General features: G+C 55.3%; 9 protein-coding genes across 9 annotated transcripts; 5 read left to right on the top strand and 4 right to left on the bottom strand.

Moving 5' to 3' along the window:
- Window positions 1-19: 19 nt before the first annotated feature.
- BGZ61DRAFT_201053 (uncharacterized protein) lies at window positions 20-6,010 on the bottom strand. Its single transcript, XM_046237917.1, has 6 exons — window positions 5,641-6,010; window positions 5,502-5,568; window positions 5,070-5,450; window positions 4,928-5,016; window positions 2,402-4,882; window positions 20-2,356 (listed from the first exon to the last, which is right to left on the bottom strand). The coding sequence occupies exons 1-6, from the start codon at window positions 5,716-5,718 to the stop codon at window positions 296-298; spliced, it is 5,157 nt and encodes a 1,718-aa protein (XP_046107012.1). The 5' UTR covers window positions 5,719-6,010; the 3' UTR covers window positions 20-295.
- Window positions 6,011-6,644: 634 nt separating this feature from the next.
- Window positions 6,645-7,988, bottom strand: BGZ61DRAFT_586807 (phosphoribosyltransferase-like protein; the record flags this gene model as incomplete). Its single annotated transcript, XM_046256458.1, has 7 exons — window positions 6,645-6,707; window positions 6,761-6,825; window positions 6,910-6,918; window positions 6,976-7,111; window positions 7,167-7,484; window positions 7,536-7,836; window positions 7,909-7,988. 7 exons carry the CDS (start codon window positions 7,986-7,988, stop codon window positions 6,645-6,647), a joined length of 972 nt encoding a protein of 323 aa, XP_046107011.1.
- Window positions 7,989-8,330: 342 nt separating this feature from the next.
- BGZ61DRAFT_201078 (uncharacterized protein) lies at window positions 8,331-8,664 on the bottom strand. Its single transcript, XM_046237918.1, has one exon. The coding sequence runs from the start codon at window positions 8,573-8,575 to the stop codon at window positions 8,378-8,380; it is 198 nt and encodes a 65-aa protein (XP_046107010.1). The 5' UTR covers window positions 8,576-8,664; the 3' UTR covers window positions 8,331-8,377.
- Window positions 8,665-8,918: 254 nt separating this feature from the next.
- On the top strand, window positions 8,919-10,622 carry BGZ61DRAFT_347440 (flavoprotein; the record flags this gene model as incomplete). Its single annotated transcript, XM_046239974.1, has 1 exon — window positions 8,919-10,622. The coding sequence occupies one exon, from the start codon at window positions 8,919-8,921 to the stop codon at window positions 10,620-10,622; it is 1,704 nt and encodes a 567-aa protein (XP_046107009.1).
- Window positions 10,623-10,817: 195 nt separating this feature from the next.
- Window positions 10,818-11,807, top strand: BGZ61DRAFT_200870 (uncharacterized protein). Its single transcript, XM_046237916.1, has one exon. The coding sequence runs from the start codon at window positions 11,014-11,016 to the stop codon at window positions 11,530-11,532; it is 519 nt and encodes a 172-aa protein (XP_046107008.1). The 5' UTR covers window positions 10,818-11,013; the 3' UTR covers window positions 11,533-11,807.
- BGZ61DRAFT_200869 (uncharacterized protein) lies at window positions 11,808-12,796 on the bottom strand. Its single transcript, XM_046237915.1, has one exon. The coding sequence runs from the start codon at window positions 12,762-12,764 to the stop codon at window positions 12,084-12,086; it is 681 nt and encodes a 226-aa protein (XP_046107007.1). The 5' UTR covers window positions 12,765-12,796; the 3' UTR covers window positions 11,808-12,083.
- A 2,494-nt stretch (window positions 12,797-15,290) lies between these two features.
- On the top strand, window positions 15,291-17,035 carry BGZ61DRAFT_347463 (amino acid permease/ SLC12A domain-containing protein; the record flags this gene model as incomplete). The annotated part of the gene is made up of 2 exons (XM_046239978.1): window positions 15,291-15,817; window positions 15,886-17,035. 2 exons carry the CDS (start codon window positions 15,291-15,293, stop codon window positions 17,033-17,035), a joined length of 1,677 nt encoding a protein of 558 aa, XP_046107006.1.
- Window positions 17,036-21,963: 4,928 nt separating this feature from the next.
- On the top strand, window positions 21,964-22,358 carry BGZ61DRAFT_448112 (uncharacterized protein). Its single transcript, XM_046245434.1, has one exon. The coding sequence runs from the start codon at window positions 21,976-21,978 to the stop codon at window positions 22,282-22,284; it is 309 nt and encodes a 102-aa protein (XP_046107005.1). The 5' UTR covers window positions 21,964-21,975; the 3' UTR covers window positions 22,285-22,358.
- A 2,591-nt stretch (window positions 22,359-24,949) lies between these two features.
- On the top strand, window positions 24,950-27,601 carry BGZ61DRAFT_348326 (uncharacterized protein; the record flags this gene model as incomplete). The annotated part of the gene is made up of 1 exon (XM_046240051.1): window positions 24,950-27,601. The coding sequence occupies one exon, from the start codon at window positions 24,950-24,952 to the stop codon at window positions 27,599-27,601; it is 2,652 nt and encodes an 883-aa protein (XP_046107004.1).
- Between the last annotated feature and the right edge of the window lie 380 nt (window positions 27,602-27,981).

The following is a 27,981-nucleotide window of genomic DNA, read 5'->3' as shown; positions in this document are numbered from 1 at the left end:
CTAGACAAGATCCCGTATTTCTAGAGATAGTTCACATGCGCGATACTTTGAGCAGAGATCCAGGGAATCCAGACAGTCAGATGTCAATTCTTGACCCGCTACGGTCACTTGACTGGCCCTTGAAACAACAATATTCATGTGCCACACATTGCACCCAAAGTAGTGAATATCAGTTCATCGAGCAGGCTTACGACTAGTCGACATATCCCTGAAATACAGCTGAAATACAGACATCAGACCAGCGTTGAGATGTTTGTGCATATGCTTAATACAGACTAGGCTCTAATCAAATCCCTTAAACTCCCAGCTCGCCGCCCACAACCTCCAATGCTTCTCTAAGTAATCCCAACACCTTTTCATCTCCAACCACCCCTGATGCTCGTACAATCAGAGGGTACAACCTCAGCAAGTGCTTCCTGCTCTCACTCTCCACCCCACTCAACTCTGGAATTGCGTCACTCTCGCTCTTAAGGTCGACCAACTTGCGCAATATCCACAAGAGCTCCTTCCGCTGGCTCAGGGGTTGCGGCATCTTTCCTCGCAATGGCTGGTCGGCGATGTAGGCCTGGAGAGTCAATGCGCACCGAAGGATGAGGAACGGAGCGGAAGTGCTGGCGATGCGAATGTGCAACGAGCTGGGAGCTTCTGCAAAATGGCGCTTTGCGGTTGGAGATTTTGGAGTCGGTGGTTGTATGACGATTGTTGGCTCATCGATGGAAGCAACCAATGAGAACATCTCTTGACAGGCGACGTACGCCATTCGAGTTCGCTTGGTTGGCGGAATAGAGACTGTCCGACCAGGTCGTGGAGAATAGAGTGCAGAGAGCCCCAATTCATGAGTGCCATTAATCATTGCCACTTCAGTCGGCGAAGGAGCATGAATGATGGATGCCCTGAAAAGACTTTCCCCATAGGCCTTCCGAGTCTTGTCAGAAACAACCTCGGAACCAAGAGCCGGAATGATGAGTTCCCGAAGCGTATGGAAGGATTCAATGTCGAAGGACTCGTCTTTTTCGAGATTTGTCTCCGATGTGGCGCGGTCGCAGTCTGCACCGAGGATTCCGTCGGCAATAGCGACGATAGTGGACCAAATGGTCTGCGTCATACTGCGAGGAATATCTAAATCGATGAGTTGCGAAAGAGTTGCATCCAAGATGACCAGAACTGAAGACGTGGCCAATCTCCAGGGTTGTGTAGACTTGGTGATGGTAGAGAAGCGATACTTCAGGACAATTGGTTTGCACAGGGCATTCATGGCTTCCGAAAACGCACCGCTTCGGTAAATATCCTGGTCCGAGAAGTGGATCAAGATGAGTTTCTCCATGGTCTTCATGCTTGCTTTCGACAACGCAATGTACGTTCGCTTCGGTCCCGATTTCTCTGAATCAGTTTGGCTGAAAGCCAACATGACAAACTCAGCAACTTGGGTAATCATTGCAGAGGGAACACCGGCAATATCCGTACGGATCATCTGGATAGCCTCGACAATATGCGCCTGTAGGGGCGTGACATACTCAATGTCATGCACGTAGCCGCTGATGGACGCCTCTTCCAGAGTTTCTCGTAGCAGTTTCAGCATTATCCGAACCCTGTCCACTGTGAGACCTTCATAGATGAGGCGGTAGATTTCGGATAGGGCAGAAACATAGGCAATGAGACAATTCTGATTGTCCACAGTTTTGCCTTTGGGGGCCTTGGAGATCGGGATTCCTCTTGACCACAAGTCCCAAGCAACGTCGATTGTCGTCTTGTTGAAAGTGGGCTTCCCATCATCACTAGTCTGGGATAAGACGTGACCCAACGCTTTGAAAGTTGCGGTATTGATGTTGAGAATCTTGAACTCCAACAAAGTAGTGAAGTGCCCAAGAAGTTCCCGCCAAAGTTGGTCAAAGGAAGTGTGGACAGTGAGGATGTCGAGGTAATTGGCGAGAAGACTCGAAATACCATTGAGGACGACTTCGGCAGTCTCGGTCCACTCTGTACGATCGGTCTCATCCACCTCGTCCGACTCCGCGGCCCGGATCTCTTCCTCAATCGACGATAGAAGCTTGAAGATGACTGATTTAATACAAATCGACCATGCCTCGGGGCTAAGCCGGTCGCCATAAGCATCGAAGATTCTTAGCAGTGTCTGAATCGCGCTGTTACGCAGCTCAAGTCTGTCGTCAGTGGTGACGGTCGTCAGTCGAAGCAGTAGGAGCATCCACAATGCTGCATCGGAGCCCTTGGAGCTCTGCTCGGCAGCCATCTTTTCAAGGTCAGACACTCCGGTCCCCTGCATCATCTCCGCTGTGATATCAAGGGATTCGTTCTTTGCCGAGAGAAAGTCGGACACAACCCAGAAGAATGTGACAGTCTAATACAATTAGCAGTTGTATCTCATCACGAAATGCGCACGTACCGTCAATGCAATGTTAAGATCATCGTCTTGAGAGCAAAACTTGTACAAAGTATCCACCAGGATTAAGAAACACGAGTTTGGCAAGGAGGCCAGAAAGTCGGAGCAGATAAGCTGGAGTGAGTTGAACGAGGCTCGAATGAGCCTTCCGGACCGGGTATCCAGCAGAATTGGGTTGGCAAGCGAGCCACGACGGTCGACAGGGTTGAACTTCTTGGTAATGAAGATGGTACCGATGATCTCAAAGGCGATGTCCCAACCACTGACAAGGCTTTCTCCGCAACTCTCAATAATGCTTTTTAGGCCTTCCAGGATGATTTTGTGAATGTCAATGTCTGTGGTATGGGTTGCGACGGTAACTTCTCGATCTGCTTTGAGCAGTGGCACTAGCGAGCTTCTTAAGGCCTCTAACAGCCGGAGTTGGATTTCCCCGCGGGATTCGTCGGGCAACGTAGCTGTCACAGTAGCAGCCTCCAGTGCGAGTCTCACAAGAATTTCCGCGGCCCGGGTTCTCACTGATGAGTTCGTGGTTGGAGACGTCAGAGTTCGAATCAGCTCACCAACCAAAGCCGCCCAGCCTGACTCGGTCGGAGAATATTCCAACAACCTTTCGATATTGATAGCTGCGAGTTCGCCAAGCTTTGCCAGCGCAAATTGGTCTTCTTGGGTGGACCCAGAATTTGACACTGCCGAAAGTCGTCGAGCAGCTTTGGCTGCCGGAGCCTGAAGTTGCTGGCTATTCGTGGCCTGGGATTGGTCGACTGCATCGGTTTGCTCGGACTCCGTTTGGACAAGATTGCAAATTGCTATCACGACCTCCATGAAAGATTCGTTCGGAAAGTCAATCGTACTTTCAATCAATCTAGATGCAGCCGTCTCCACAGCGCGAACTTCGGAGCCGAAATTGGCCATCAACGTAGCATCATTCTCACCGCCCTGGTCAGTTCCCCGGTTGAGAGATGGGGTCCTTCCCGGGGCCTTTCCAGTCACGAAAAGCACAAAATCAGCTTGCTGCAAAGTCCCCAGGATGATGCTCCAAGCCTGGCCAAGCGTTGGGCCCAAGGCGATGCCCAGGTTTAGCAGTGCCCGAAGGCACAAAAGATTCCGGGTGTTTAGAGTAGCTAAAGCGACTTCGAGGGATCCTTGCCGCTGTTTCTCTCCCGTCGGGGTTGCCGGTGTCAGACTATCAACGCTCAACAGACCTCGAGCATTGCTGAAAAGGCTATTTGACGTCTCAGTCGGTGTGTTTGGGGTTTGTGGGCGAGGTTGTCCAAGGTTGAGACAAGCGGTAATGGCATTAGGTGGGACAGCTGCCTTCCCCAGAGTCGTCAGGAAGGCATCCCTGGGAGTTGACAGATGCAACAAGCCCGCAACATGAGCGAACCGTTGAAAAGCCCGGACTAGGCCATGGTAGTACTCTGAATCTAGAGCTGCATAAAGGAAAGTGGAGCATGTTGCGAGAATCGCGGGCCAACACTCATCAACAATGGCAGCACACGTCTTGATCTCAGAATACAGAGGGTGCTCTACCAAAGCAAGTGGGTTGAGAGGAACAGGGTTTCTCTTAAAAGACGCTGATCTCTCAACTTTACCCTTGGAGGCTTGATCCGGGTCGAGCTGGGATGGTGTGGGCGAATCGCGCCCACTCTCCTTCGAGGGCTTGCGTCGTCCTCTCGTGTCGCTCGGCACGGTGAGGGGTAGAATAAACTTGGCCAATCCATCAGATACGGATGAAATGCAGGACAGGACAAGGCTATAAATGTATGACTCCGGAATAGGAGGTGCCTCCGTCTTATCAAGTTGGTCAATAAATGGAACTCGGACGGTACTCCATTGGGTACTGATGCCAGTGTTTGTTGTCTCGGGTGATCCGGAACCGCCGATGATTCCCGTCACTCCAGCTTCCAGCATGGCCTGGTCAGATGCCATTGCGGAATTCGACTGCGCATCGGCGGTGGGCATAGTCGATTGGTGTCCAAGCCCAATGACGGCTGGCTTCTCGGTGCTGAGCCGCACAAAAGTTGCAATTATGGGTTTCAGGACATCCCTTTCCCCTTCCTTCGCATCATAAATAGAGAAGATGCGTCGGAGCAGGGCGTGCTCTGCAAAGACCCCCCGGAAGACTTCCATGCATAGAGCTCGTTTCCAGAGTGAATCGTCTTGGTCCAGAAGCTGTGTCAGAATTGCAAGAGACTCCCCGCATTCTGATGGCAGAATGGCGATATGCCGCCGGAGCATGGTATAAAGGATACGAACAAGCCTCACGGTCGTGGCAAAATTAGGTCTTCCTTTCAGGGCGCTCGTGATGAGCGGCATTACTCGCACACGCAAGATCTGAGCCTGCTCAGGGTGGTTCGTGAACACGCTGGCATGGTTGGTAATGACGGACTCAATGAGCTCCAGGCCGAATGTTTGCGGAAGCCCCGAAAATCGCAAGAACTCGGGGCGTTGATTTTCTGTCATGAGACAAAGATCATTGAAGATCTAGTCAGGTTAATAACTGTGCATCGGAAATGAAGAGCGGCATACCCTATAAGCATCTAGTGCAGCGGGACGGCTTTCGGGCTTTCCATCTGCATTCATGGACTCTCCGGCCCCGGGCCCTTCGCCTGCCTTTTCTAAAGAATTTAAGCATCCAGTATTGATTTAGGAATAAAGAAGGAAGACCTACTGTCCTCGGCGACAACCTTGTCGAAGACGGACACGACAAGCTGCTGGAGGGTTGCCGCGGAAGTATGACTAACGATGGCATTCTTGCTGCTCTGCAAGGTGAAGCAAATGTTCAGGGCAGTCACAAGCAAGTTTCCTTGGAGGTCGGAGGCGTAGTTCTGCAACAGCGAAGGCAGAGCTTGCAGGATCTTGAGTTGCACGTCCAGACCAGCTGACGCGGCCTGCATCAAGGCCTCCAGTACCTGGTCTAGCTTAGAGCGGGGAAGCGCGCGGGCGACAATGAGCCGCTGAAGGCAGACGATGGCGATGGCGGTGAACTTGGCATTCTTGGTACCGCATGCGATGATGAACGGGTTGACAAAGTTGACTTTCTGGGACAGCTCTATAACACGGCATTAGAGTGGCGCGAGCTAACAGGGGATGAGATGCGGACCTTCGGGAGCTGTCTGTTCGGAAGGGTTCCTCAAATTCTTCAGCTCCTCCAGCGACTTCTCTGCAGCCTGGACACATTATGAGACACCGAACACCGGGAGACGCGACAGGGTCGTGGTTGACCGGGGAGGGCGGCTCACTTGTCGAAGATCGTTGTGTTTCCTCTTGCTCTCCTGGATGAGGTTGGCCAGCTCCGTGGCTAGCAGTTGGGTCGTCATCTTTGGCTACCCAGGGCACGTGTCAGCTCACCGGTGAGCATGCACCTTTATTTCGAGTCCATGCAGCTTCAGCACCCAAATTTCCGGCTGTCCAAAGATGCTCCTTTGCTTGAGCCGCTGTTCGAGGTCGTCGTAGGCAGTGATGTGTCCCTTGTAGATGATGCGGCAGAATCCCTCACCGCCCGCGGAACTCACGTGGGGTTGCGGAGGGAGGATGATCCCAGCGACCAATCCGTCGGGTCAGCGCTTCAACAGTATTCTCACAACGGCTGCGGCTTTGGAGTTGGCAAATGTTAAATTACCATCGCCATCATGCTAGAACTGGTAATCGACATGTGCACCATGATGGCTGTTTATTGAATCGGCCAGTGTAACCTCAATCTCGCAAACCTGTTACCAAGGATACACGCGTGTCACAATACGTTAGCGAGCCAAGATTAGTGGAGTGCGCGGCCTCCAAAACTATCCCCTTGAGAATCACAAATTTAAAGGGGCCAACCTTCCTTGGACACTTTATATATTACGCCATCATTGCAACTTGCAGACAAACAATCGTCAAGGGCCTCGCTGTATCGTAAAGTTACAGCAGTTACGTCGTTGGTGTTACCCTATACTACCCCATGGTTGTACAAGGGGATCGTGGGCCGGCGGCGACATCATTTCGTCTTGGCAGGAGGACATTGGCACAAGAATAGTACTGAATGCCTAAAACTACTGCCTTGCAACTAACCCGGACGCTGTTTTTGGGTTTTGTGTCGGTGTAACTAGTATCAAATAAGATGATGATGCATTTGGCCCAAGCCATAGCTCTAAATGTTGGACTCCCCTGATTACAGGCCGTTAGTTGCGGTCAGAGATAATGATAAGTCTTTACGTACCAACTCCATAACCCGATGTTTTCAATTTATGTGGTGACGACCCATGGTTCAAACAGGAACGTTGTTGAACAAGTACGACACAGACTCGCCATTGTGGGTTCTTCGGATGGCCTGTTGATTGGTGAGCAATTGCGCTGTAGGTTTTTTTTTATTTGGATCCGTACCTCGGCTAGAGTTCCCGCCACATCAATGATCTTGAGCTTGGGGCATCGCTCAGCCTTGTCGCCCACTGGAAATGGAGTCAGCAAGATCCACAAACCAAATAACAGGAAAGGGTAATGTCGTAAAGACCCTAAAGAACTCGGGTACTTACGGGGAACGGCTAATAAAAAAGTTAGCAAGTATTAAGTTAAAGGGTGATTTACTTGAGGCAACTTACTGTTGGTTACAACGAGACCAGCCAGGCACGATGCGTTGATGGTCTCAATGGCCTTACCACTCAGAATACCGTGGGTTACAATGGCATACACCTCACGAGCTCCATTCTGACGGACTGTCTCAGCAGCCTTGGCGAGCTGTTCATACGCGTTAGATACGGTGGTCAAATTAACGAGGATATGGTCGACTTACCGTTCCACAGGTGTCTGCCATGTCATCGACGAGAATGGCCACCTTGTCCTGGACATCACCAACCAGAACCATGCGTCCAACAACGTTGGGGCGAGGTCGCTCCTTGTGAATAAGAGCAAAGGCGGTGTTCAGACGGTCAGCAATTGAGGTGGCACGCTTGGCACCACCAGCATCAGGGGAGACGATGACACAGTTGTCGACGTTCAGGTTCTCACGAATCCAGCGGAGGACGGAAGGCTCAGCGTAGAGGTTATCAACAGGCACGTTGAAAAAGCCCTGGATCTGGGAGGCATGTAGATCCATGGTGATGACATGGTTCTGGAGCAAGAGTCAGAGAGCGGTCAATGCTGGGGTAGTTGGGAGACATACGCATCCCGAGACCTGGAGCATGTTTGCAATGAGCTTGGCGCTAATTGGAGCGCGAGACTTGTCCTTCTTGTCCTGGCGGGCATAGGGGAAGTTGGGGATAACAGCGGTGATCCTTCGGGCCGAGGCAGTGCGGCAGGCGTGGATCATGATGAGCAGCTCCATGAGACCATCGTTGACATCGCCGGGAGCGGTGGATTGAAGGATGAAGACATCCTCGTCTCGGACGGACTCGCCAATGGAAACGCTGGTCTCGCGGTTGGAGTAGTTGAGGCTCATCGTGTTAGCGATGTCAATGCCGAGTCTGAAGCCATATCAGCACACCACCCCCTCGCCGCCGGCTCACCCAAGCCGATGAGATGCCATCTCGACATACCGACTCGCAACAAGAGCACTGAGCTCCGGGTGGGAGCTTCCCGCGATGAGCTTGATTTCGTTTGCCATTTGATCCAACATTGCGGAATGGAAGGAGGAAAAAAGAAGCGGGGCGGAAGATTTTTTGGCGGCAACAAAAGTAGGTGGATGCTCTCTTTGCCGCAGCACGTTCCGTGAGCGGACAGGATACCAGCAAGGATGTTTTTTTGACGTAGAGGTTTGATATGAATGAGTATCAAGGATGATGCCGAGATTGAATCACCAGATATGACTAACAAACCCTTATGAGGGACAGAGTTTTCGATCACGGGTTTCCGGCAGTGGAGTAAAACGCCATCATCAAGCGCTCTGGATGGGCTCTGTCAAGTCATGTGATTCAGCCGCCGATATCATCGATACCGCGGGACGGGCGCTTGGTGGCGATGGAGATTGCGTTTGACCTGAAAACTGGTGGCATCAGTTTCATTCAGTCATCTACGATTAAAAAACAAAAACAAATATACACCTTCTGAAGCCATTGCGCTCATCTTTTGTACCATTCGCGCGAAGTCATCTCGGCGGGCTCTTGGAGGAAGCCCCTCCAGCCGGCTGGCCCCGGGTTGTGGCCGGGTTCTTGTGGATCTGGAGGCAATTCGCCGCCCGACCCTCCCTGCGGCTACGAACATCATCCATCTGCCAACTCCCGATTATCCGCCAGACGTTCATCCGGCGCCCGACATCTCGATCCCGACCGACACAGCACGAACATCCGCGCACGACGAGCAGCCGTCGATATATCCTATTCACCACCTGTGACAACTCACAGCGCCGACACGTGATCCCTCGCCTCCTGGAACCAGTGATTTCATGCCCCGTCACAGCCCGCCGCTTTCGAGTCACCACACCGCTTGCACGCCTCAGCTATCGCATGGAAACCATGTTGGATCCAGGTCATCTTCCAGCATGGCGCAACATCATTCATTTTCACCGCGGCTGAGCCCGGCCTTTCCGTCGTCCTCGTCCCTTCACGACATGGCCCAACGCAACCGCAAGCTCCGCCTCCTCGTCGCCGCCACCGGACCCCGCGATACCTCCTGGGCGCAGGCCCTGGTGGTCCGACTCTCCAAGAACCCGCAGATCGAGGCCCGCGCGATCGTTGACGATGTGGTGCCGCGACTGACGCAGACGATCATTGTGATGCAGAATCGGAGCCTGGCATTGGGCATGGGCGATCGGGCGGACGATGTCGAATTTTACCGACAACAAGCCTTTGAGCTGGTGGAATGGGCAGATCTGATGGTTTGTGTACCGCTGGATGCGGACAGCATTGCCAAAATGCTGGCCGGAGTGACAGATACCCTCCTTGGAGAAGTGCTGCGGGGATGGGACACACAGAAGAGCATTGTGATGGTACCCGGCATGAGTACCCACATGTGGTCGAATCCAATGACGAAGAAGCACCTGAGCAAGTTGCACAGGAAATGGAGCTGGATCCGTGTGGTGGCGCCGATCCTATGGCATTATGAGGGGACCACCAATCCGAAGAGAGTTCCCAATTGGAATGGCTTCAACGAGGTGCTGGGAATTATCAGAAACCAAGCAGACCTGCTGGGATTGGGGCGCGACGTCGAGATAGCCACGGGTATGGCAATGGTTGCTGATGGTGACATCAAGGTCCAGGCCAAGCTGCCGCCTGAGATTTGGACCATCATCCTCGACTATGCGGGAGATTGGGAGATTGCCAAGGCTCTAGGGATGTATACCAACCTACAGATGCCTGCGCAATGGTCCTTCCAGCCGAAGGATCCATCGGACGCCCTCAAAGTTTACGAGCACGAGCTGGAGTGGAGCGTCCTCACATGCAACTCGGCTGCAATATGCAAGAAGTTATCGCAGTCTCCACCCAATTTTCACGACATATCGGCGCTTGTGGTCAAGCTGGTCATAAAATTTGGCCTTATCGACGTTTTGAAGTATATGGAAGCCAACCGACCGGATCTCTTCAAGGCGTTTGATGGGACAACGCTGCCGACTAAGGCATCAGCCTACTTCCCCCGGACCGACGTACTGGATTATTGGAAGCAGAGCAGGTGGTTCAGAGACCGGCACATGTACGACGCCGAAGCTGTCGATGGCGCATCAAAGAACGGTCATGTCCGTGTACTGGATTGGTGGTGGAGGCTGTCAGGACTGTCGCTGCGATACACCGAAACGGCGCTGGAGCAGGCTAGTGGAAATGGCCACCTCTTGGTATTGGAGTGGTGGCGCGACGCAGCTGCACAAGACGATCAAGTCGTCCTGCGGCCGGGCCGGTCGTTGCTTTGGGCAACTCAATACGGACAGGCTGATGTGCTACGCTGGTGGGACGCATCGGGAATCCCCGTTGCGCATGGGGATAGTGTAGCCAAGATGGCTAGCCGTTGGGGACTCGTTGAAGTTCTGGAGACGTGGAGACAACTCAAAGGCGACGACAAGCTGGTGTTTGACGCTGAGGTGCTGGTGCCGCCGACTATCTATCAGCACGTGGCAGTGTTGGAGTGGTGGCGCAAGTTTGCCTATGGAGAACTGGAAGGCATGGAGGGCCGCAAGCAGATGGTGGAGTTCCGAACATGCAACATTGAAGAGGCGCTGGAAGACAGCATCGGGGACCAGAGCGCGGTTCGGCGATGGTGGGCGCAGAACGGACTCAACCTTGGCCTCCGAAATGAGGAATGGCTTAAGACGAGATATCTCTAGGGCGCCCGTTGCGTTGGTTCGGGTGGATTGGTGACCACAATCCCGGGAGCCCGGGACCTGAGACCTGGACCCTGGAATCTGGGAAGTTGGGGGGCAGTATTGCGCGCACATACATATGTGTTTATGTGTGTGCCTGCGCCCGCATGTGCGTGGCATCGTCGGAAATCGGAACTGAAAAAAGGGGAAGGGTTCGGGAAGGGTGGGGGGCTAACATGAACACGTCCATCATTATGTGGCGAGCGGGTTTTTCTTTTAGTCTTTATTTTTGGCCTTTTTTGCTCTCAAGACCGAGACTGACTGTCTGATGAGAGGGTTTATTTCCATGCCCGGCACAAGACGATATCAAAGGGGCGGCATTTAGCTTGGAGTTTGATGATAGTGTTTAAGCAACATGAGGGCAAAGACGAAGCAATGCAAACGGACGTGCAGATGCCAAGCTAAACTCGTTGACACGCTGAAGCCCATACCGAAGTTGGGCGTCGAGATCGAAGCGATGCCATCAAGACATCAGTCGATTACCGCCCGCGGCATACGTAGCACGAACCCATGCGTGATGCATCTCCCCATGCCACCCATCGCATGCCACTCGCCGCATGGCACGCCCCGAAAGGGCAATATACCGCGGCGTCGATGTTTTGACGGCCAATTGTCCTTGGTCGGCCCACAGAAAAGCGCAATCTCACTTCTCGGTCGCGCCCTGCCAAGACATTCGGCCAGCCAGAGAGGAAGGAACATAGACAATATGCCATGGTACATGTTGGCATCTGGGGGGGACCGGCCCGGTCTGGCGCCCATAGACACTGACAGGGCCGCGCGAGTACCGAGATTTACGCATAATGGCGCGTCAACGCTGTGGCAGCGGGAGTCCTTGGTCGCAATAGGTGAGACTAGTCACGGTCGTCGACATTAGAGCGGCTGCGATATCGTTTTGCAACCAAGTGGCTAACGGCGCTTCTCCACACACCCTGGCTGGGATGGCCACTGCAGACCAGGGCCCTGCAAAGCCCGCAAGGGTTGGCCGCCCATTCCAGGGCCTGTCGGGGGTTTCTAGAAGCCCATATTCCAACTTCCGTACATGCGAAGGCGCTCCACATTGTCTTGGGAGGCTTGAGGCTTGAGGCTTGTTGTTCTGCCAAGCTGAATCGGCAGACGCAGCAGCCGTAATGGCAATGCCGGCCGGCGGCAGTCTCGCTCCCGCTACTGCACGAGACACGGCTCCCCTCCCGTTCCCGGTCAGCCCAGGTCAGGTCAGTTGAGAAGATTTTCAGCGAGAAAGAAGCGCCGCCGCCTCGCTCGATCCAAGCTGGCACTAAATGAGAGACACAGAGAGGCCGCGAAAAAACAACGGGGACCATTCCCTGAGCAAAGACGAAAACACGAACCGGAAGATGGCCATGGCCTACCCCGGCTTGCCTCGGGCCCATTGTTTTCGTCGTCGCCTCCGCCCCCCCTCCGCTCTCGTCACACTTTTGTGGTCTCTGGATGGTACGTCTGGTGACAAGTGTAGTATCTATTACGTTTTGGCGCGACTGGCGGTGCCTTCAATGGGCGAGCAATTCCTGGGGCCCCGCGAGCTCCAGCTCGACTCGGGACGCGAAAGCTGGAGACTCTGGAGAACTTGGGGCCCGAACAGAAAGCGGAGAGATCTGGGACGGGGGAAGCAAAAAGCTGAGATCTAGATTTGGGAGCGTCGTGATTCGCCAAGGTGAAGGTTGAGGTGAAGGCTAGGTGAAGAGCGCGATGCCACGGCAGCCAAAGTTGGGGTTGCAGTGTTCCCCCGACGGTTCGTGAGGGGTAGGGGGTACCTGCCGCTTGCGTTTGGCGCTGGTGTGCGGGCGTGTACCCTTTCTCCAACTCGCGGTATCGGGGTTGGGGGAGGCTGTAGATAGCGAGAGGGACGGCGAGATAAGGATGCTGGAGGAGGGCAGCGCGCGCCCATCGCCAGCGGCGCAAGGGAGGGCCTGTGCAGCAACGGGGCATTCGAGATAGGTAATCAGTGGTAAGCCCCTGTCCCAGGCTGTCCACAGGGGAGTTTGGCACCCAACAACCCCTGTCCCCTGGCCACAAGCCGAGGACATTCGTAATGGCCATGACTACATGGACGATGCGCACCTTGGGACAAGCCAAAACCACGCGGTGCATCGGCTGCAGTCCGGAAACGGAGCAGATTGGGCCCCTAGTCCCCGTCGTTACTCCAAATTAGAGGCCACCAGCGCCAATTTCCCCGCATTTCTCCCAGCCTGTTTGCTTTTTGCGGCTGGACGTACCGTTGCGTGTGTTCCTGCGGGAGGAATACATTGGCTGGCTTGCCCGTCTCTATTTCTTCCTCTTCCCCACAGCGGGCCCCTCCTCGTGGCCCAACTTTCGGCGTAAGCGACAGGCCAAGAACAGAAACGGTCGAGCCCCGATGTCCCCCCCACCGTAAAGGCGCACCGCAAAATGCACCGCGAGATCCTCAGAGCGCGCTCGAGCAGATGGTTCGCGGGTTCGAAGAAGGCGGTATGGAGTTCGACATTGGGGTTACGTACGAACGAGATCTCGGCCTTGTCAATTCCTCAGCCTGAACCCGCCATCTACATCGTCGCCATCTTCCATTGGCTTTGAGAGCGGAAATATCCCCCCCACCTGTCGTCGTCCACACGCTTGCTGCTGTCCCGTGTCCAGCGCCATCCAACCCAACCCAACACGAATGACAATGCGCAGCTCGTTCCTCGGAGACACGGAAGACATGGGGCTGACATGATTTGTGGTGCGGTTGCGGTTGCGACTGCGGTTGCGTCGTCGCAGATGCGGTTCGGTGCGCGGCTCGGAGCCCAAATGTGCGCCGCGAACGGGTTTCCCACCGGGCATACCCTTGCGCTATGTTTTCTTGGCTGCTGGAAATCCTGTCGCGCAAACCCGGCCGCAACCCATACCGTTCGTTTGCCTGTGATCTGATCTGTATCTTGCCGCGGTGGGTTCGTCATTGCTTGAGTGGCCCCCAGGCGAAAAAGAACTGCCTATCAGTGACGAATTGGCCGAAGGTGGCCCCCATCACTGACATTAAGGTAAAGTCCCCGTCGATGATTTATTGGGGCCAGTCTTGGGATCCAGTCAGGACGTCTGGATAGTCAGGGTGTCCTCCAGTACCAAGATGAACGAGTATGAAGTTGGCCGGCGGCCGGTGGAGACGGAAGACTCGAGTCCCCACCAACAGCGGGTGAGGTGGGATCGCAGTATTGATATCGGCGACTTATCTGTAGGGTTGACTACAGGCCATTACTCGGGGACGGCGAACCCACATTCGTCAACCTAGAACCGGCCTCTGTTTGGGCGCTCGCTGGTGTGTCTTGGCAGCCTCTCAGCTCCAGGCGATCACCGCAGAACGGAGCATCTGGACCTGAAGGAGGAGGAGAGCGTCAGCTGTCGAGGCGAGCGGACGAGGGGTCATGTGGCGGTCTCCGGGATTGTCGAGACTAGGAAGACAGGGCACAGAGTCGCATAGCATGCCGGGGTAAGATCGACAGCAGGCTGGTGTTTTTTTCCTTTTTGCTGCGCCGTTCGTTCTCTGCGCAACTGCGACTTGGGAAGATGGGCGCAAGCCATGCTCGATCCCGCCATGCCCGAAGTCGACCAACAACCACGAAGGCTGCAGCAGCGCTCGCTTGGGGCTCTGGCAGGAAAACGGAAGGCACGCAGGGCAGTGGATGCCGCGTCTCCCCGGCAGAGCTAACACCTAAGGTTAGCATTTAGCTTCTTTCGCCGACGTCCTAGCATCTCCAAACTGCCTTAGACCACCACCCTCCATCCCTCCAACTAACCAACCCACCAACCGCATCCCCGGGCCCGTGGGAGAACCCACACGCACTCGTCCTGTTCGCCCCTGGCAACCCTGTTCTTACTCTTGCTCGTCTTGCTCCTGCTCGTGCTTTTCCTAAACCTTAGCTTGAAAGCTACCGATGCTGCACATTGCCATCTTTCTTGGCAAAATCCCTTTCCTTTCCTGCCTCTCGCCAGCCCACTACCCGACCAGCCGAGTCATGTCTCGCATTCCCCCACATCGAGAGTACTTGTGAGCTGCCCCGGTCTACTTCTGCCTTCTCAGGACCGGCCCGGGTCTCCCTGGGGAAGATCCCACGACTACGGGCAGAAACGCGGTGTCCCCTCCACGCGAGGCCATCACCGCCCAAGGCCCGCCCGCTGTCTCCGTACGCCGTACGCTGTGTGCTGTCCCCCAGTGCGATTATGCATACCATGTACGCATGGCTTATCATGGCACCACACCGTGTCGAGTCTCGCTGCCGCAGTGGGGACTTCCCATCCCCGGCGGTGTTCCCAGCTCTCCCCCAGCTTGAAGGCGGTCCCAATGAGTGGTTCCTGTTGGCGCGTCATGGCCAGGTTGATCTTCTAGAAGACCGGCCCGGTTGTCATGAGGGCCTGCGTTTCTGGGTCCTGGCCCTTGCTCTTGGATCCTACCCTCGAGCTGTCAGCTCCGACTTACAGCTTTGTTTAAGAAGGCTCGTCCTCCCACCTCTCATCACGATGTCATGACCAAGCCGGTGTTGCATTCTCACCTTGCTCCCTTGTTACCATCTCCACAGTCTCTTTAGACTTCCTTCTTTAAGGAGAATCCAATTGCAGTTGTCGAGATTGAACAACTCTTGTCTCCCTCATTCTCTCTCCGCAACCATGGGTGTCCCATCTGACCCCGAACACAAGGGCGGCGATGTTCCTACCGCCGAGGACACCGCGCCCGGCATCCTCATTGACAACAGCACTGTCGAGGCCAAGTACGGCCAGACTAAGCGTGGCCTGTCGCCTCGTCACGTCCAGCTGATGGCCATCGGTGGCTCCATCGGTACTGGTCTCTTCGTCGGTATCGGTGGTGTCCTCTCCAAAGCCGGTCCCCTCTCTGTCGTCCTCGGTTACCTCATCTGGGGTGTCTTCTTCGTCTGGCCTTGCAACTTGTGTGTCGCCGAGATGTGCTCCTACCTGCCTATCCGTGGTTCCATCTTCGAGCTCGCTTCCCGTTTCATCGACCCCGCTCTTGGTTTCTCCATGGGTTGGACATACTTCTATGCTGGTGTAATGCTTGTTTGTGTCGAATACAGCGCTGTCGCAACTCTGATGCAATTCTGGGTTCCGGATATCAATCCGGCAGCTTGGATTGCCATGGCCATGGTTATCTGCGTTCTCCTCAATGTCGTCGCTGTCAAGTAAGTCAATACCCTCCTTAATATTTTCTTATCTGGGGAGCTTCGTTTCTGACCAATTCTCTCTTTAGGTGGTACGGCGAATCCGAGTTCATCATGGCCTCGCTCAAGGTCCTGCTCCTATTCGGTCTCCTCTTCATCACTCTCATCACCATGTGTGGTGGCAACCCCAAGAAGGATGCCTACGGATTCCGATACTGGGGTGACGGCAGAGCCATGCGCGAATACCACGGAACCGGTGATGTTGGTCGCTTGTGCGGTTGGTGGAAGGTCGTCCTCTATGCTGGTTTCACCATTGCTGGTCCGGACATGATCTCCCTCGCCTCTGGTGAGATCCAGAACCCTCGCCGAACCATCCCCCGCGTCGCCAAGCTCATCTTCTATCGCCTCATCGGATTCTACGTCTTCGGTGTCCTGGCTGTCGGCATCATCTGCAGCTCTGACGACAACCGCCTCCTCGGTGCCCTGAGCGACGGCTCCGCTGGTGCTGCTGCCTCTCCCTGGGTCATTGGTATTGAGAACCTCGGCATCTCTGGTCTCCCTGACTTGATCAACTTCCTCATTCTCACTTCCGGTCTCTCTTGTGGAAACGCCTACCTCTACTCCGCCTCTCGAACCCTCTACGGTCTTGCCCGCGATGGCCAAGCCCCTGCCATCTTCCAGAAGTGTAACAAGGCCGGTGTTCCCATCTACGCTGTCGGCTGCGTCAGCTTGATCACCTGCATCACCTTCCTCGTCTCCTCCAACAACTCCGTCACCGTCTTCTACTGGTTCGTCGATCTCACCACTACCGGCCTCATTGCCACCTACACCATGATGCTACTCGTCTTCCTTGGGTGGTACCGCGCCCGCATCGCTCAGGGTCTCAACACTGAGTCGCTCCACTACACCGCCCCTTTCAACCCCTATGCCGCCTACCTTGGTCTCTTCCTGGGTTGCACTGCGCTCATCTTTGTCGGCTTCGACTCCATCCAGCCCTTCACCGTGCAGAGCTTCATCACCGCTTACTTCTGCCTGCCCTACACTGCCTTCCTGTTCATCTTCTGGAAGATCTTCAAGAAGACCAAGATGGCCGACCCCGCTACCGCCGATCTGGTCAGCGGCAAGAAGGAGGTTGACGAGGAGTGCAGGCACTGGGAAGAGGGTGGCATCGAGGAGAACTGGCAGCGGGAGCTCGCGCAAATGTCTTTTGCGAGACGCTGCTGGGAGAAGATGTGGTAATTTAGAAGTCCTCGGAAAGAAATATAGTATGCCCTGTCAGATCAGTAACCTGTTCTGAATAGTTGCGGCTAGTAAATATGATATCAAACTCTGTTCAATAAGTTCAAAACATCCATGCAATTCACTTTGTGACTTCAATGCAATAAAATGTTTGTGATTTCTTACCTGGGAGGTCTTGTAAAAAGGAAATTTTCAAGTCACGCAGCTGGACCATACCGACCTCGCGACTCGCTGCTGCTACTGCGAGGAGCGTCAACCTTGTACACACTTGGTGATAGCCACCTACATTTGGAGTCTACGAACGGTACGAGTTCACTGTACCCTTTGTTTCTTTTGCTGTTCTCTGTGAGACAAGTCGGCACAAAACTAGTGATTGGACATCAAAGTCAAAGAGAGCCGAACGTTCATGTCATAGTTATACACACGCCCCGGTGATGTTTTACGTAATTTGTATTTAAGCTTTACTCAATATTATCAGATCAGTCAAGGTTTGGGAGTTGTTGTAAACCATAGAAGCATACACTTAGTACTACACCCAGTACCAGAAGATACAGTAGCTTGACAATAAAGTTGTTGCACACTCACCTTTGCCTCGAGCTTTCAATTTAATGCTCTGTCTCCAGCCTTGTCGACCATATGCAATAGCCTTGCTGCCTGTGGACAATGACCTTGCTTAAGACAGTCTGGTTCTGTCAACTTGCCACAAACAACAAAGTCATTGCCCATCAGTAGCTAGGTTGAAGACAGAGGGGTTGGATTGATGCATTGAAGCAAAGACAAGTGCAGAACAACCTTAATGTTAAGCTAGTGTATCTTTCGGTACTGGATGTGCTGCTATGCCTGCGTCTATTGCTTATAACAACTCCCGAGCCGTGACTGATCCGATGATGTTGAGTAAATCTAGGATAGCCAAATAGTTCTGCCAATATTATTAGATAAATCAAAGTAACATGGTAGATTCCACACAGTGGAACACGATGATGCATCTATAACCGGCATCACTTAGTAAGATCGGCGAATAGGGTTGGCGATTCAGCCTTACCTCGCGATGAGAAGTCGGTACCGGAGTCGGCTCGATAAACGATATGAGTCCTGAGGTCAGTATTTGATCCCGGCCATAGCGACCATGTTAAGACAACCAATACAATAAGCCGGGAGATCAATTGGCGACACAACGGAACCACGTTGCCCGATCGGTGAGAAAAGCCGGGGCTTCTTCCCGCTGCAACGTCATGGCTTCGAGCGGGCTCGATATTGCGTGCAGCAAGGCATCTGAAGACAAGGGATGATTTCGTACCCCCGAGGATTGCCGGGAGGACCGACGGGTTGGGATCGGGATGCCCGTACGCATCGGTCACTCCGATCTCAGCGAGCGTTGGCCGCAAACATCGACGAAGTCGTTCGGGGGGGACGCAGCAGGGGTTGCACGGAATGTGGGTTGCAGCATTGACCGAACGGAAATGGATAAAATTTTGAGATTACTCAGCTCTTGGGTAGAGAGCGAATGGTAACAAGCTGGCGGTGAAGTCCGCCCATAGGAACAAAATCAAGGAAACATTGTTTGTGTCGAGGGACGGAGCACGCCGGACGGGCAGGAAAAGGAAGAAAAAAGTAGAAAGAAATGGCACCACGTCAGCAAAAACGCGCGCAAGAAGTTCTCGGGAGTTGCTTTTGTACAACAACAGCCTCCGGAGCATGGGTTCTCCCGGTGCCAGGGCAGACCGAAACGGGGATTGTTGGCGATGGGTTTTTCTTTTTCTGTTTGTTGAGCACCAGTGGGATGGATGGATGAGGGGGTCTTCATGCAGGATAGGGTGGGGGAGATGAAATGGGAACTTGGGGAGCTTGTTGCATGCGCGCATTGACGATGTTGCATTCACGGCAAATACATACAGATGAGGATGGGCTGGGCTGTGACATGTCAGAATTTCTTTGGTCAATGGGCATCAAGGGGGGAATTCAAGGCTGAAGGGGGATTGAGTCACAGAAACATTGGGGGTGAACCCCCTACAGAGTATTGTCCCAGTATTGAAAATATTATCAATGTCTCGGGAGTTGACAATCGCGGAATATCACATGGTCGGATTTCACATGCGACCGACAATTTACAAATTGCATCACCTCGGACTTTGACTCTTTATTAGTGTGCTGTGTCTTGGCCCCATTCAATTCAATTGCCGGATTCAGACGACCGTGCAGTTGCGTCTGGCTGGATGTGCGCAGCTGCGGGCCTGGTGCTGCGTCTACGTTGTCATATTTGCTTTTTATTTCCTTTACTGTCAGAAAACCACCGGCAGCCGCTCGGACGGCATTGACGTGCCTTGCAAGAATGACGTGCTGGCGCGAGTTTTGGCTCGTTGGGAGGGTCCGGATGGGGGGTAACATTCCAGTTGGATACGGGGCGGCTTTCTGCGCACGCACGAGGAGATTAATTGAACAGGTGGGAGATGTCACTACATATTACATGGCTGGGCCCTTTTCCCTTGTAGAACTGTCGATCGTACGAGCGACGATGACAGCTCAGCCAGCTGCCGAGTCATTTATCATTTCCCATGCTGCGTTAACTTGTCCATTGTTCGCTTACACGTAACATCGCCGATCCAGGCACCAGGCACAAGCTCGTGAACTATTGGCATCTACAGAACTAGAAGCAGGTCTAGCTAGGCCTGGGCCTGGGCTGCTGTCAATAATCCCAATGGCATGGGTGCGCATTAACATTTTATTATACTACGTTACTTATTAGCCCAGGTTCTTCGGGGAGGGCCTGTCCAAGTCTAAGCTGGTAAGGCGAAGCAACGGAAAAAAGGACAGCCATGTTCAACGTGGGGATCTGGGCGACAGGTCGGTGAAGAGGCACGTTGTAACCCCTTTGCACCCGTGGCTTGCCATGGCAGCCCAGCAAGAGCATGGCAAGACTGGGTTGTCCGCCCAGCCAGGGCTCCCATCCCCTGTCCGAGACCCCGGGCAAATATTGGAAAGCCCGGGGAACGAGCTGCGGCAGGGAGCATCAAGAAAAATACCGTTGCGGACGGGTCCTCTGGAGAAGAGTCATGTCCGTCACTCCGACAGGCAATCCAATCTCACGAGCTCTGCCTTGAGATGAGGCTCGTAATGGGTCGTGGACCGCCGTCACCGCTGTAAAATTTCCGGAGCACGTCCGCGAGGTGCGCCGCCAGGGGGTCGTCCACCAAGCGAGTCATGCGCTGGGGCCGGGACTGGACAGTAGTACAGCGCCTCCACGCAGCTGGCAGACCGACGGACAGGTTGGCGCCATTGATGAAGTGGGTAGCCATTGATTGTGATGATGTTTTAGCCTGTTGCTACTCCGTACGTAGTTGGACGATGGGACTACTGAGCTCTAGATGGTGATTACAGAAGACAGTGATCCGCCGCAATGGGGCTTGGTGCTTGTTACGCCTGGTCCGGCCCAAGACACCCGCTGGCACTGGTGTTGTCTAACACAGTAGTCAGTCTGGCCTCGTGGCTTTGGACCAGGGCAGTCTGTAGTTGGCCAGGGGTAGAAAATGGCGTAGAGCTATCCGGAGTAAGTCAACCCGAATCAATGGTTATCAACCTCTTTCAATGCCAACGTGCCAGATAGGAGAGGATCGGCTACACGTACCTGAGTCGGGGAGAGTCATGACCCAGCAGCTCATGGTGACGAGTGAAGACGAGAGGAATGCGGCTGGGGATATGTGGCATCGAATATGAAGCAAGGTATCGCAAACACGGCCCGAAATTTCTTCACATACCTGCGTAGTCGGTCTATATCAATCAATCCCGACAGAAATAAATCCGGGGAAGACGGACAAACGCTGGGACCCGGCAGCGCGTGTATGGTAGCGCTGGTTGAAGATGAATCGGACTCTCTCGGATAGATTGGCCGACGGTTCGTGACTAGACACAAGCAACCTGCCCTCCCATTCCCTTAGACTGGTGTCGTCCAAATCATCTCCTCCGCCGTTGTCTCAGAAAAACCGATCCTCCGCGTCGGCGTTTAGTCGGCTGCTACGTGAGGCTGAGGAGAGGGAGACAAGGACGTGCCGTGCCGCGTGCAGGACGCACGGCTCACCGTCAGTACAGAGTCTCAGACCAACCTTCTTCAAGCTCCATATAGAAGCCGTGGAAACCGGGAAAGAAGGCCGCAGGACGCCGAAATGTGGGTTGGCGCGTGCAGAATGCGCGAACCGTCCAGCTGAAGTCGTGGCGTCGTGCTCGTGCGCAACCCCCTCGGCCCCATTGTCTTGTTTCAATTCCGTCTGTTTGTCAATCTGCAACCCGCGAGAAACAGAGGCGGCGGGGAGGGCCGCGAGAACCCGACCCGCCGCCGCCTGCTGTGTAGTCCAGACGGACCTTTGGATATGTGCTGTGTAATGAGGATGTTGCGGCTCCGGCGTTCGTTGGTCTGCTGCGTGGGAGTGCCACCGCGACGGGATTGGACGGGGTATCCATGGGGAGATCACTCCAACCTCAACCACGGCGCCGGCTCATTGGGCGTCTGCCACGCTGTGGTGTCGTAGCATCGTGCTAATGACCATCGAGCTTCCCCAAGCTCCTGGGCCTTGGGAACCTCACCGGAGGCGGCGCTCTACGAACGGCCGCCCCTCCACCACGAGGGCCCGAGAGTCCGCCTAGCCGAGAGCAGCCAGGCCAGGACCTCATCTGCATAGCATCATCACGGCATCCAGGCTATGGCGACATGGATCGAACGACCAGGTGTCCGCCCACGCAGTGTCCAGGTCCCATTCCCCAGCAGGTCACAACTGGGCCGCCTGGAGAGCTTCCAGCTTCCACGACCGCTTCCAAGTCGTCCAGGGTTGTGTCGCCCCTCGTCTGCGGCCGCGTCCAGGGCCTACACCACCGCGCAAGGTCCTCCAGCCACCGTACCGCACGCCTCAGGTCGCGGCCAGGGGTCGCAGGGCCCCGGCCAGCGAGATTTGATGGCCCTCCTCCGAGCTAAACGGACACAAATGCTGGTAATGCTGGTCGTGCTGGTCCCATCCCAGAACCACGCTCCGCTTGGCTTTCTCGGGACTAGCCTGCCAGCTGGCTTTCGCTGTGGCGTCCTTCAACGAGGCTTGTCCGCTGGGCTGGGAGCTGAGGCGGGAAGATTCATGTTGGGCGCTGCCATGCCGCGAAGCCAAGTCTTTGCCAGAAGCAAATTCAACCCCTCTCGCCCCCTGACGCCAGGCGACCATCCGGGGGGTTGGCCAGCTGAGGCAGTAGGAGGATCGTCGCCGCCGATGTAGAGATCTCGAACAGAAGCAACGACATGTCCACCCGTGATCCCTGCATCGCTGTCGTTGGTGGGTTTTGAGTCTCTGGGCGTTCTGGGGGATTTACATTGCTTCCTTTCCAGTCTTGCCGGCCGAACTCCCCCCCCCCCCAAACTGGCCCCCCAAACTCAGGATCGAAAGGATTCCCAGTCCAGACCCGGCACACGGTACCGCTAGAGAAGCCCCCAAGCTGCGAATGCCCACTCAGACGGGGCGGCGATTGTCAGGGACCTGGCGCCTTACGTAGGTGCACACAGACCTTCCCGCGGATGCATCTCTTTGTTCTTAGCGGTTCCTCAGCGGCTTCTTCAGCAGTCTCTAGCACCCTGCAAGGGGGGTACGTACTAATGATCGACTATTATCACCAGCACGAGGCGCTTTTGGCGTCCCAATGCAAGGGGGGATCTTTGGGGAAGAAGCCAGACCCGCACTGGGATAATGGGATTTGCCCCCCGTCGGCCAAAAAGTCTCCACCGGGACCCCGGCTCAACCACCGACACCACCACCACCAGCTGCTCCTCTGCTGCGCGTGTGATCACCCCTGATGCTGCTCACCGGAGGAGCTTGGAAGGACGAGGGGAGACAGCGTGTAAGAGATGCCGCAGAACTGACGATGGCCACGACGACAGGGGAGGGATCTCGTTCACCTGATGCACAAGGCACCACCGCCGAGCCATGTTAGACCCAATGCGGAGGGCTACCGAGATGTCAGTGTGCGGTTCACGCACAGCTGATGGAATTGTCATCGAATCTTCTGCTGCAAGGTACAGAAAAGCGTCCAACTCCATCCGCCGCGCCAACACGATAGCGTATGAGTTAGTGAGGGCTGCCACAGGACTTCGTCCTCACCGTCACAGTGCTACTCCATATGGTCGGTGCTGAATCCGAGGCAGGTAAATTAACCACACCCGTCGCCTCACTTGCGCGGAGCAGTCAGTCAGCCCGCGAGACCGCGAGAGCCAGCGGAGGACCGATGCGGGCGATGATGGACGGTCATGTCACTGCGTAGTACGATGCGGACCCCTGCGACTCACACGAGGGGGCCATGACTCTCTTTCTTGTCACCATGTGCTACAGCACGTATTAAGTTAACCCCTTCGTCTTGGGACGATGGCGGACGCGCTCTTGGACCACGCGCCGGCGAATGCGCCAGGCTTGCCATGTCGGGCTGGGCGGCGTGCTCCTTGGATCCTCCGCTTCATCTATGTACCAGCTCTGGCTCAAACACACCCGGGGCCCGTGATAGCCAGAGACAAATTGACTTTTGGACCAAGTAAAAAAGGACCGGGACATCTTTTTTTTTTTGAATTTCTTGCCGCCACCGGCCGCATCCCGGGAGGGTGTTAGCGACGGAACTGAACTTTCCCACCCACGAAACCCATGCTGGGGACTACTGCACGGAAGACAGGAGAAGTCGGCATCCGCAGACGCTCAGACGGCGGCTCAACTCGTCCCGCGTAATAACTCGTCCCGCACAACTCGTCCCGCATTGCTCATCACGTAGCAAGACAGCACGACAGCTCAAAGTCACATCCCGCGGGCTCGCCTCCCTCCTCAGTCGATCCCCAGGCCGCTGCCAACGGGGGGTTCGGCTAGATCTCATTTGCTCCCTCTCGCGTGCAGGTGGATAGCTCAATGCTAGCCTGATCGCTCGGCAGGATTGGCAGATTGCGACTAGGGGTCATTAGACTGAGGGCGCTGTACGTAGTAAATACGTAGCACGGTACCTTTAGACAGGTGTGGATAGCGGAGCACAAACCCACGCCCGCCCGCCGGAACACGCTCTCGACGGGGAAGAGCCCACCTGCAAGCCCGCAAGCACAGGGCTCCTCCCTCTAACTTCGTACCTACGACCGGCCCCAAGCACACGCCCACGCCCACGCCCACGCCCACGCCCACGCCCGCGCGCCCCGGAGCCCGCCCACCAAGTGCGCTGTACTACCGACTGCATAGTGCATTTCACGCCTGGGGGGCCTGGCCGGCCGCCTCTTGGCTGGGCCCGCGAAGCCTCCATCCCGTATCCCGTTTTCCCTTAAACTGCCTCTGCCCGTCCTCCAGCCTCCTCCTCCTCCGGCCCTGGTTTGGTTTTTTTGCCTTTTCCTCCCTCGTGGCACTGGCCATCGCCGAACGTTGTTGACAAACCAGACAAAGCACCAAAGGTTTAGAACCGCCAGGCCGAGACATTCAACCAAGCACCCGGGCCCTTCTTCCAACAGCCTAAACACGACCACACCCATCACCACCCATCACCCACACGTCATGGCACGCCCGTAGACTCGCCATTTGTATATCTTGGGACGCCGACATTTTCGAACTTGCTCGACCTCCAACCCACCGCTTCAGACGCACCACCGTCCGTTTCCTCCAAGAACCCCACGCCCGTGTTCCTCAGCACCTTGTTCTTCCGACGAAGAGGGGCAACCGGTGGACCGTTCGGAACAGGAAACAGGAACCACCTCCAGCAGCAGCAACCGTTTCCGCCCGCATCACCGCGTCTCGCACATGTCGTTCCCCGCCGCGCCCTCGCCTTTTCGCTGACAGTAGCATCCCAAGGGGGATTTGAAGAGCCTGGTTTTGGAAGACCAACGCAGACGCGCAGCCAAAGGAACTAGAAAGAGGCTCCGGCACAACCGCCATCATGGGCAAATTCTCCTTTAACCGCAAGAAGCAGCCGCCCCAGGTGACTGTTACGGGCCCGGCTATAACCAAGGCCCAAAAGATCCTCGGATCCAGTGCCATGAACTTCGACGGCGACTTTTCCGGCTCCAAGGTCAGTCTTGCTGCCACTGAGCGGTCAACCGCCGTCAGTCACGCGTCGTCTATCATGGCGTCGCCCAGATTCGTAAAACCGGACAGGGAATGGGGAGACGAGTCAGACGTCGTTCCTCGCCACCTCCGAGGCAATGCGCTCCCCGAAGATGAGGACTACGACGAGTACGACGACATCGCTTCCGACATGGTCAGCGTCCTGCGGAAGAGACAATCCTCGTCTACTCTGGTATCGTGGTACGACAAGTCCAAGCAGCCGCTGTCCATTTCCCAACAGACGTCCAATTCGGCCATGGCCAAGGGCCCGCCGTCCAAGGCGCACAAAATACTGGACATGGGACACACCCAGTCGAATGCAAAGTCCAAGAAGAAGCCCGCCAAGCTCGATCTGTCGCATCTCATCTCGCGAAAGTCCAAGAAGCACGAGCCGACACCCTGGGAGGGTCCTATGCTTGATTCCGAACAGTTCGTCAAGTCGCCGTCCTTGGTCTCGGCTCTCGCATCGCCACCTTTCCGCGGAAAACTGCACAAGCGACCGACCAAGGAGAGCCTGCGGTCAGAGCCTGTTCGGCCAGCTACTACCGAAACTAACCACCGAGCCAACAACCACCTCGAAGGCTTGCCGAACTTATATGAGCACTACGAGCAAATGTCATTCCACCAAATCATGAACCAGCAATTGAGGCCCTCAGAGGGCGAGAACAAGGAGAACAAGGAGATCAAGGAGACCAAGAAGCAGCCAGAGCCGCAACCCGCCAAAATCCACCGTCTGTCTGGCAGCAAATCCGCCCACAACCTTCACACACCATACCACGACGAGCAGGTCGTTTCACAATATGCGAAACGCATTCTCCCACAAACACCTCAGTCACCTCAAACTCAAACCTCTAGCATCGGCAAAACCGACCCGTCTTCCCCAATTGATTACGCTGCTAGCGTATCTAGCCGTCACACGCGCACCTCCAAGGCGTCGAAGCGCACTGATCATAGCTTCCAGGAGTCGGATCTACTGGAAAAGAGCGTCTTGTCGCTGTCTTCCGACTCAGAGGATGACATGTATCTGGATGGTCCCTCATCGGTTCCTGACTACCCAACCTCGGATGGCGGTTCCGCTTTTGATCCCCGCCCAACGACATCCCGAACAAGCGCAAGCGCCGACAACAACAACAGTCGGTACAGCAAGGCGAGTACATATAGCAAAGCAAGCACGTACAGCAAGGCGAGCAAGCGAAGTACTGCGACCTCGAGCAACTTCCTCACTATCCCGAGCGGCAACCACATCAAGCCCCCCGTCGTTTCCGCGCGATCAAGCTCTCTCTCCGGAAGCTCTTCCAACACCATCCAGGAGGGCACCGCCCCCCGCTCTCCCTCGCAACTGTCAAGCATCTCCAACTCATCGTCCGTCAACACGATGATGACCTGGCAGAGCAAGACCGGTTTCGGACTGCAACAAGCCCGGGCCATTACTATGCAACCTGCCAAGGGCCCTGATGAGGACGAGGCGGACTATGAATCCGAACAGGAGCAAGAGAAGAACCGAGAGGACGAAAGGATACTTGAGCCCAAGGCCTATGTTGAGACATCTCCTCCGCGAGCTCTCCTTCCCCGAGATTCCGCTGCCCACGCGGCGGATCAACCAACACCACCCCTGAGCCCTAGCTCCGTTGATTTCTATATCAGCTCCGCGCACTCCTCTGCAGACAGCCACAGCGGCCAAGGCAGCCACAACCGAATCATGGCCGTCACCCGCCAAGAGGAGATGCTCCTGGCTGCGCTCCGCCACAAGCGACAGGTCATGCGCGAGAGCATCCTTTCCGAGCTTGAGGACAGCGCCCGCGGCACCGAGAGGCGCATCCCCAAGGGCCATTACTCTAAGCCTTCAGAGGCCACCATTACCGAGTCGACATTTGACCTCGACTTCCCTGCCCCCCCGATGTGCAAGGACAAGACCACCGTCGCGGCGAATGGCACCACCGTCATTGACCTTCGCGCTGGCCTGGCTCAGACACATCTCCAGCCTATGCGTGCTGCGGACAACCTCCCCCGGGCCGGCCCTGCCCTCCCCTCGTCCAAGAAGGCGGTCCTCAAGGCTCAGAAGGAGTTGTCCCGCTCCGATCACCACGAACGCATTCTCCTCTACCTCGACCACCCTATTCGAGGCGAGAACGGCCCCATTGAAGAGGCTGAACCGAGCCCCGACCTGAGTGACTTTATGGAGTTTGAGGCCGAGGAGTCTGAGGACTCTGCCGATGTCGTCTCCGATGTCATCCTGTATCAATCGCAGTCCAGCCACTCTAGCGGCCGCTCCAGACGAGATGCACCCACCAAGCGTCGCTCCGAGGCTGTGACCCGACAGCGAGTACCGGACCTATCTCCCGACCGCAGCGGCGAGCTCGACGTGCCCCGCCCCGACAGCCCTATCTCGCCCTGCCCCGTGTCTATGCCGCGTCGGGGAACGGTGAACAAGAAGACGGCACGTCTCAGCGCCGTCGGCCCCGCACGATGGGGTTATGAAGAGTAAATGATCGAATACGGGACCTAATATGGATCGAAAACAACGGGCGTTTTTAACATTCGTTTCTTATGTCAGCCTTTGATATGGCTCTTAGACTGGAGCATTTTTGGATACCTTGATCACGCGATGATCACACATACACACATACACTTTTCCTTTGTCGACATGAACAACTATTTTGGATTCCTTGAGGGGTTTCTCGGTTACATATGAGACGGTGGTTGTTTATTCAACACCGCTGCGGGTATGGGGAGCTTGAAAGCAAGGCTTCCCCCTGCCATGGAAATACCCGGTGGATGGGGCGGCGTTCTTTTTCCTTGACGAATTCTCGAGATGATTTATCTGGGGGGCATTCGTCGTCTAGAAACTGCATGGAGAAAGAGATG

Source organism: Ilyonectria robusta (assembly GCF_021365365.1).
Source record: "Ilyonectria robusta strain PMI_751 chromosome Unknown BGZ61scaffold_6, whole genome shotgun sequence".
Classification (NCBI taxonomy): Eukaryota; Fungi; Ascomycota; class Sordariomycetes; order Hypocreales; family Nectriaceae; genus Ilyonectria; species Ilyonectria robusta.
Note: the sequence above shows the minus strand (reverse complement) of the source record. Positions and strands in the feature narration are given on the sequence as shown.